We start from the raw sequence: 9,281 nt of genomic DNA, 5'->3' as shown, positions 1-9,281 counted from the left end.
AGCCGGGGACACTGGGAAAAAAACCATTAATGAATTTAGATGCTGAGTATAGCATATAAAACAATGGGAATCAGTTCAATGCAAAGCTTTATTGCAAGCAATTGGGAAGAAGGAGAAAGGGAAAGAGGAAAAGGGGACCCAATGTATAACTCTGGCATTATCACTAACATACAGCATAGCTCACATAAGGGCCCCATTGGGAAGCACAGAGACACAGGTCCATTCAGCAGGAAGGGGGTAGGGGTCTTATACTCTGATTTGGGGTGGCCCCCTGGAGCTGGCTGATTTGCATATCAGGGGTCAGGACAAAATATTAATTTTGGGGTTTACATATCAGGAAGAGAAACAAGCTGGTGGAGACAAAATGTCATTTGGGAGATACTTATGTACTAACCTTAAAAAAATATTACTGTCAGTATTTTTTGATGAGTATGTTCTATTGGCTTACAGCCTCCTGTAAGGGAGACTCATGATGGTCTCAAGTCTAGATCTTAACAATGGTTTCCATGCACTGATTCTATAAGTTATGGCTTCCCCTAAGGAGAGATTGTCATGGCGGCCTCAAGGTCATCAGGCCCAATCTTATAACATTATTTAAAAAAAAATTCACTCCATCCAGAAGCAAAGCTAAGAGAGCATCAACAGATTAGAAAGAGGATGATTGATGATTAAGTTGCAGGAAAATAAACAAAGAAAAGTTTTCTTTGCCAAATCAATTTATTGAATTTTTGTTTTTAAAGAATGGTTTTGTAACCAGCATACAATTATATGAATCACAGAAACATGGAATATTAAAATAATTGGGGAAGGGAGGAGGAAAGAACAGGTGTTAGGCAGAATGCCCAGAGATACTACTAGAGATGTGACTCAGACCAACTTAGGTTCTGGGGGAAAATGTGTCTTAGGATACGGTAGGCATCAGAGAAAATAACCAGTAGGGGTCAACTGAGCAAAGGCACTCCTGGGCTTCCACTGACGTTTATTACTTGTGTCTTCTTTGGACACCGGCCTATGCCCTGCTCTGCCCATTAATTCTTTTAAAAGAAACTCCCCACCTTTTTCTGAAGAAAGGGCTGAGCTCGGAAAAGTCCTTCCTGCAGGAACTGCTGATACACCTTTACTGGGTGAGTAAGTACATGACTCCTTTCCTTTGAGACTTGGTATAGATCATCAATACTTATGTGGTGGACCTGAAATTCAATTGAATAAACATTGGTATTCCCAGTCCTTGGTACAGGGTCTTGCATATAGTAGGTGCCTGATAAATGTTCATTTGCAATTGAGATGATTGCAAGTGGATCTGGAAGAGGGATCAGGTTTGAGAGAATGATGAATGATCTGCCAGTTCCCTAACCCTGGGGACCTCTCCCAGGTAGCACTCCTGACCCAGGCAGAGGGCACCTAGCTCCTGCTCTTAGCCTTCCTGGCCCTCTCTTTAGCTCCCACTTCTGCTCTTCCCCTCTTCTTGGAGAGGGACTAACACTTCCAATGAGGCGCTAGAGGGAAGCAGGAAAGGATAGAACCAGAGATGTCATGAGGACACTCTGCCAACAATGCCACCCTCTGGCTCAAGAACCTATAATCACATCATGGAGCCAAACTCCTTTCCTTGGTTTTCAGTCTCACCCAATCTGCTACTAAAGCCAGGTTTCTTTCCTTATTGCCTTCTACATCTGCTCATTTCCACCTTGATGCATATAGTGTTCCCTGCCTGAAATATCCTCCTTGTCCCCCTGGATTTTAACAAATTCTACCCGTCCTTTAAGACATTGATGATATCAGAGAAAGTATATACTGTTTCCTTTGCAAAGAGTAGGTGCAAAATCCATCTTAGTATTTACTGAATCAAGAGGAAGTCTGTGGAATGTGGGCAGGCAGAGGGGGCAGGGAGAAGGCACAAACCACAGTCCCATTGGGCAGGCAGAGAAGCATCTTCACGGGGGAGTTGTATTTCTCCAGGAGGAGCTTAGCCAACTTTTTGTGAGATTCATCATCTTGGTTTTTCTGGAGACAAACAAGAGGATATGAACTTTTTTTCTCAGCTCTTTGCACTGACAGACCTCCCTAAAGCTTGCTCTGGCTGGACGGTCAGCAACCCTACCCTTGCTCACCTGAATCTCATTCAGCTCATGCACCTGAGACCAGCTGTTGATAAAATTGTTCTTGAGAAGTTTGAGGATGAGACAATTTCCCAATACTGTGTCTCGCAGACTCTGCCCAGAACCTGTTCCCAACAATAGGATGTTATTTATACTTGAGAGAATGCTGGGGGACAGTGAGGACCTCCTCCTCCTCCTCCTCCTCCTCCCCCTCCCCCTCCTCCTCTCCCCTCTCCACTTGCCCAGTCCTCTAGATCCTGCCACCCCGGTGACTCCTCACCAAAGCAGGATTGATCATCCAGGGATCCCCAGAGCACGATAGAGTGCACCAGCTTGTTTTCAGTCCTGGCTCGTTCAAATGCTTTGATAAGAGGGAAGTAGGTGACCTGGGAGACAGGAGGGTAAAGCTTCCTTAGGCCCAGGAGGGAAATGCTAGCCTCTGTCTCCAGTCTCAGAGTCCAGTAGTACTATTATGTACAACGCAGCAAAAAGGCAGTTTGTTGGGAGTAGTTAGCCATTGTAGTTTTCAGGGGATGCTGTACAGAACTGTAACCCTACAGTACAGTTTCAGGGAAAACAATTCAATTTCCTCACAGGCCTATTAGATCTTTTCTCCTGAAAGAAATCACTTAGGCATATGACTCGGAAGTGCAAACAAGTCTCCTCAATTAAAGGGAAGGTCAATGGGCTTGACCTGTCTATGCCCCAGTTTTTAGTGAGGATAAAAAGTTCTTTGAGTGGGTGGAAGAAATTATTCAAGAAGGAGGAAATTCAGGAAGGAAAATGTTCTGAAGAGGCAATGAGTGATCAACATCATGGTTGAGAGTGGGAAAGTGTAACCCAAGGGAAAAGGAGAAAGAGAAGACTACAATGTGATGGGAACACTCAAGACTCCTATCAGTGCCATGAACAACCATGATTCCCAAAGACTAATGATGATCTTTACCCCTGACACAGAGGTAATAGGCTCAAAATACAGAATGAGATTTATGGTTTTGGACATAGTCGTTAATAATGAAATCACTAATAATTTAACTAATAATGAAAAAGAAAAAAAATGGAGGGTTTTCCTGGATGTTCTGAGTTAAAAGCAGAATCCAAGGATTAATGGAAGGATGAGGGTAATGCACAGGAAGAAGAAATATTTTATGGTGGTCAGCAACTCCCTGCTGAAGGCTATTGGAATGAAATTGGACATGGCCAATAGAAAAGCATCTAAGAAGCAGTTTCTTGGTAGAGTGAGGAGAAGCTGGGCTTGGAATTACATAAGGTCTGGGTTTGTTGAGATTCCACCTCTGATACGTACTGATCGTGTGACTGTGGATGAACCACTTAATCCTTCTGGTCCTCAAACCCCACATATATCAGGTGGCACCAACTTCCTGTGGGTAAAACACCACCTGTGGCACTTCCCTTGGTAATTGTGGGAATCTTATTAGAAGATGCATGGAAGGTGCTTTGTGTAGGCTTTGCACAACAATATCAGTGTCAATTGTCAAGATTAGTCTTTTTTATTTTAATTTTTAAAAATCCAATCTTAGTTTCAGTTCTGAATTCTCTCCTTCCCACCTCCTCTCCCTGCAACCCCAGAGATAAAGCAAAAAAAACAAACCCAATTGTGTAGCCAAGTGAAAAAATTCCTGCATTAGCCATGTAAACAAGAAAGGAAAGGAAAGAAAATGCTTCACTGTCCTCTGAGTCCATCAGCTCTCTCTCTCTCTACCTGGAGGTTATTTCTAGGCATGTATTTGGAACATAACAGAACCGGATAAGATGAATCAAACCCAATTGGCTGGCAATTTGTGTGTAGAAAATTGTATCAGCACAAAAAACCTAGAAGGCATCTGTAAGGACTCTAAATTCTAGGGTAAAAACCTGCAGGACTTGAGGGCACAAGTCATGTTTTCATCATTTCTTCCATAAGGACTGGAGGAATGGAAAAGAAAATGTGGAAATGGCTGGCTAGGGAGATGTTATCAAAGCATGAGATTTTATTTTCTGTACCATGGCCTTAGAATATTGGAATGATGGACTATTAGTGAGGTATGAATGTATCTCATGAGGATGAGGCCTTAGAAGAGTGTGTTTGGGCAGAAACTTAACTGTTGGATTAACTAAAGTTGGAAGAGGAAGGAGAGAATACTTACATTTAACTATAGCCCGGGTAATAATAAGAGAGTCACAAAGGGCCACAGGAAGCTATCAAGAACAAGTCATGCCAGATCTACCTGCTTTCCTTTTTGGACAGTGTTCTGGCGATAGATCAGGGGATGCTCTCTATAGCTTGTCTAGATTTTTGCCAAGCATTTAACAAATTCTCTTATGGGAACCTTGAGGAAAAGATGAAGAAATGTGGGTTGTATGGATATGGAACGGGTTGAATGACTAGAGCCAAAGAGGGCTTAAACAACCAAAGAGGATTTTATATTTGATTCTGAAGGGAACAGGAAGCCCCTGGAGTTAGACCAAGTAAGGAAGTGACAGTCAAACCTGCATTCTAGGAGGATCATTTTGGCATCTGAGTGGAGGATGGACTGGATTGGGGAGAGATTTGAGGCAGGGAGAACAACCAGAAAGCTAATGCAATGGTCCAGGTGCAAGGTGAGGAGGACCTGCACCAGGGTAGGGTCATAATGTCAAAAGAAAGAAGGTGATGCAATACCCAACAGACTATTTGACATATCCAACTGGAAATCCTCTAGGCATCTCAAACTCAACATGTGCAAATCTGAACTCATTATCTTTCCCCACAAACATTCCCCTCTTCCTAGCTACCCTTTTACTGTTGAGGGTACCACCATCCACCCAGTCACCCAGGCTTCCAAACCTAGTTGGCATCCTTGACTCTTCCCTCTATTTCACCACTACCAATGTGGTGCCAAGACCTGCTGATTCTACCTTTATGCCATCTCTCATCTATGTCCCACTTTCACCCATCTTTCCTTTCTCCTTGCCACCACTCTGATGCAGTCCCTCATTACTTCATGCTTGGCCTATTGCAAAAGCCTTTTGTTTATCTCCCCTGACTTAGGCCTCTCTTTATTCTAGTCCTTCTCTCACTTGGATATCAAATTGATCTTCCTATATGAAAGCATGACCATGTGACTCCTCAATTAACTCCAGTAGCTCCCTGTTACCTCCAGAATCATTTATAAAACCCTCTCTTTGGCTTTTAAAGTCCTCAATAACCTGACCCCTTCCTACCTTCCCATTCTTCTTACACCTACTGGCCACCATGTTCTCTGCAACGTAGGGACATGCAGCTTCTTAATGTTTCTCTTACTCCCTCACTGACTCCAGAATGAGCATTTTCACTGGCTATTCCTATGCCCAGAATTCTCTCCCTACCTATCTCTGCCTCAGCTAAAACTCCATCTTCTACAAGAAGTCTCTCCTGATCCCTTTACTGCTAGCAAATTTACTCTACTGATGACTACCAATTTGTCTCATACCTGTACTACATCTTGTTTATACATAGTTTTTTGCGTATTGTCTACTTTGTTAGAATACAAACTCCTTGAAATCAGGGACTGTCTTTTGCCCTTCTTTGTATTCTCAGAGCTTAACACAGTGCCTGACACATAGTAAGCATTTAATGAGTACTAGTTTATTGATGGCAGAAGGAAGGAGAGATATAGGATAATAGCTAGTGGGGAGAGGAAAATAGTTAGCAGGGATGAACAAAGCACAATTAATTTTTTGAGGATGGGGGAAATATGGGCTTGCTTGTAGGTGGTAGGGAAGCAGCCTGTAGACAAAGAGACCGAAGATGAGAGAGTGGGGATGAGAGGGACATATTGCTGGAGAAGACAGAATGGAAGAGGATCATTTGTACATATACAGAAGTTTACCTTGACAAACAGAAGGGCTACCTCTTTATTTGAGACAGAGGTTAAGGAGGAGGTGTGGTGGAAAGCATCTGAGTGATGTGAAAGGAGTACAGGGGTATAGGGGAGCTCTTAGCAAATGGTCTTGTTTTTCAGTGAAATATGAGTCAAAGTTCTGAACTGAGAGGATGGGGAAGAAGAAGGGATGAGAGATTGGAGGAACAATGAAAAGGTTTGGCAAAGTCACTGTGGCAAGTGGGATAGTGTATACATGAGTGGGGTGTAAAAGGGTTGGCTTGCTGCAACAAGAACATGGTTGAGATTAGGTAGCATGAATTTGTAGTGGACCCAGGAAGCACAGTTGCATGATGTTTTCCCATCTTCTTTCAGCAACATATGAAATTAAATACAAGGCATTAATTAGATGGTGGGAGTAGTTCAAGGCTAAGGCTTGGCAGGGCAAAATCCACAATGAGAGAAAGAGCAAGGGACTTGAGGCAAGAGGACAATGTAGAGTTGAACTGGATCACAAAGGGGTCAAGATGGCAGAGTAGGATATAGAACGTGATGGCCTGGGAAAGAACCAAGGGGTCAAGAGACTGGAGGTCATGGTGAGGACGAAGAACAGGGTTAGGGATTATAAGGTAGAGGGAGAGATGGAATGACAAGGTTGTGGTCAGATAAAGGCATTTCAACATTCTTAAACATGGAAACAGCGTCTGTGGGCGTGACCATCATTGTGTTCAGATCAGCTGAGGTAGAGGACTAAGCCATGGCAAATGAGCTGAGGCACCATGAAGTTAGAGTGTCTAAGCGAATATCAGTGTGTATATTGAGGTCCCCTAGTATGAGGGCAAGAGTTGAGGAGGAGAAATTTATTAAGAAGAATGTTCTGAAGGTTAGAAAGAAACAGGTACCAAAGGATTGTTTTGTTACAGGAAGGGCCCAATTGAAATTATACCAAAAAAAATCTGCAACTGATCCAGTAAACACAGTTTTATTTTCTCCAGCTCTGCTTAGCAGCAAGAGAACAGGAGTAAAGATAGCAAATGGTTGGGGAAAAAAAGTTTATTTGGTAAAACAAAGAGCAAATTTGTTGTTTTAAAAACTGTAGAAAAAAACAGTGATGATGTCATTCCTGGAGAGTCTGTAAGGAAAGATGGCTGAAAAAGCAGAACAGCCTCTTAAATACTGTGTCCTGATGATACAATAGCAAAGGATCCTTTAGAGGAAGAAAAGGGTGGGTAATTCAACAGATTAATGTTGGTTCATGTCTGTTGGCCTGGATAAAGTACAAACTAAGATATAGAAAAACCTTCACAGGTATGAAGGGCCTTTGCTAGTGATGTTTGAAGTAACTTGGTGAATGGAAGAAGTACTGGAAAATTGGAGACCACTTGTCCAGGTTTTTAATGAGAGAAAGAAGATAGGTTCTGCAAACTATACATAGACAAGCTTGGTATTAATCCAAGGCAAAATTCTAAAACAGATTATTTAACATATGGTTGGTGAGTACTGAGAAAGAAAAGCACCGGTCACAAGTTGACAGCTGTTCACCAAGAACAAATTATGCCAGTCTTATCTCATTTTCTTATAATAGAATTTCCTACACCAGGGGCTCAGGAGAATGATATACACTTAATATATTGAGATTTTAGTGAGTTTTTTGACAAACTCTTTTGTGATGGTCACGGGGACCAGACAGGAGAGATACATACAATCAAATGGGGTCTGGTCATCAGATTTGCAGGCAACACAAATATGGGAGGGATAGAAGAATTGAAAAGGTCTCTGGTAAAAAAGATGGGTCAAATGTGACAAGATTAAATTTAATAGATACAGTATAACATCACATGCTTAGATCTTTAAAAATAAATTATACAAATATAGGATGGAGAAAATATTAGTCAGCAATTCAGGTGAACAAAAGAAGGGTTTAGTTGACTTAAGCTCAAAGAATCAAGGGAATTCTTTTTGTTTAAATAAAAGTTAAAGCTATTTAAAACTACATTAAGAAGTACAGTGTCTGAAACAAAGGAAAGGATAGTCCTCTATGTTCTTGGGTCTGGAAGCCACATTTTAAATGAGACATTGCAAGTTGAAACACATCAAGAGGATGGTGGCCAGGATGACAAGGGAACAAAAAACAATGCCATATGAAGAAATCGGGGATATTTTACCTATAAGAGAAGACTGAATAGAAGCCTTGATAGCTGCCCAGAATTTCTTTGGAGGGCTATAGTGTGGAAGAGGGATTAGGCCCATTTCCATAACTAAGATCAATGAGGGTAATTAGAAAAAAGTTTGGACTCAATAAAAGGACTGGCATGAAATGCAATGGATTACCTCAGAGACAGTGAAATGCCCAAGTGTTGAAAGAGAATCTGAGAACCACTTGTAGGAGGGTGTCATTCAGGAGATTCATGGATTAGTTAGGGATGATATGACACTTAAGGTTGATTCCAAGTCTTACATTCTATAATTTTATTATTCTAGGTGTCTTCCCACGGAGGGACTAAGGATTCCCACCTGTATATATTCTGAGTGTTAACTTGGATGCCAATTTCCTTACCTGAGGAAGCTGACACATCTCAAAGGGTGCTGGGTGGCCAGTAAGGAATGAGAACTTTTGATAGGGTCACATTTTCTATTCTAGTATTTGGTGTTGGGAGTAACAGAAAGATGCAACGTCCCTTTTGCACACTTTCCTCCCAAATCAAAAAGCATCCCTTCCATTATTCCCACTTAGAATTCTAAAAACCTTGAATCTAACTTTTATACTCCCAACTTCTGTCCTCCTTGCCAACATCCCTAGCAACTCTCCCCAATTTTTCCTAGAAGGGTCAATCTGGGGAGCTCCTACTGATTCTGTCCTCTAATTGTTCTATATGACCTTACCTTCAGGAAGGGGTACATGGCAACTCCTAGCTGCTGGGCTGCCTTCTCCCAACTTATCTCCTGCTTCCACACAATGTCCTCAAACACAAACTGGCTGGACTGCTTAGAAGGTCTTCTGTAGGTTATTTTGCCCTTCTTGTGAATCTCAGTTAATACAGAGGGTCCCCAGGACTCCAGCTCCATCTGAGAGGAGAAATAATCAGTGATGATTCTAGAAATCCCAAGTGAATTTTCCAGTTATGGTCTAAGGATAGATTAATCCTTGTGTGAGAAGGAAGTATTTTTCTGGAATTGATACTCTGCACCCTATCCTGACTGGTCCCTATGATCTGAGAAGATGTAGAAGAGGGAAGAGACGTCTTCTCACTGTCAGAGGGCAATTGGATTAAAGAGAGTAGAAGTGTGAGTGAGACAGGTCATGTTGAAAGAAAGTCAATCTGATACACTCAAGGAGAGA

General features: G+C 41.9%; 1 protein-coding gene across 1 annotated transcript in view; it reads right to left on the bottom strand.

Annotated features, from left to right (window-relative positions):
- Positions 1–698: 698 nt before the first annotated feature.
- Positions 699–9,281, bottom strand: part of LOC140504442 (selenoprotein N-like) — a 32,478-nt gene continuing 23,895 nt past the window's right edge. The window contains exons 8-12 of the mRNA XM_072609374.1: positions 8,825–9,007; positions 2,380–2,485; positions 2,112–2,224; positions 1,903–2,004; positions 699–1,190 (exon numbers count right to left, since the gene is read on the bottom strand). Of these exons, the coding sequence (XP_072465475.1) occupies positions 1,038–1,190; positions 1,903–2,004; positions 2,112–2,224; positions 2,380–2,485; positions 8,825–9,007 (657 nt within the window). The 3' untranslated portion in view covers positions 699–1,037. The remainder of the gene's footprint in view (positions 1,191–1,902; positions 2,005–2,111; positions 2,225–2,379; positions 2,486–8,824; positions 9,008–9,281) is intronic.

Source organism: Notamacropus eugenii, chromosome 5 (genome assembly GCF_028372415.1).
Source record: "Notamacropus eugenii isolate mMacEug1 chromosome 5, mMacEug1.pri_v2, whole genome shotgun sequence".
Classification (NCBI taxonomy): domain Eukaryota; kingdom Metazoa; phylum Chordata; class Mammalia; order Diprotodontia; family Macropodidae; genus Notamacropus; species Notamacropus eugenii.
This window is presented reverse-complemented; position numbering and strand designations above follow the sequence as displayed.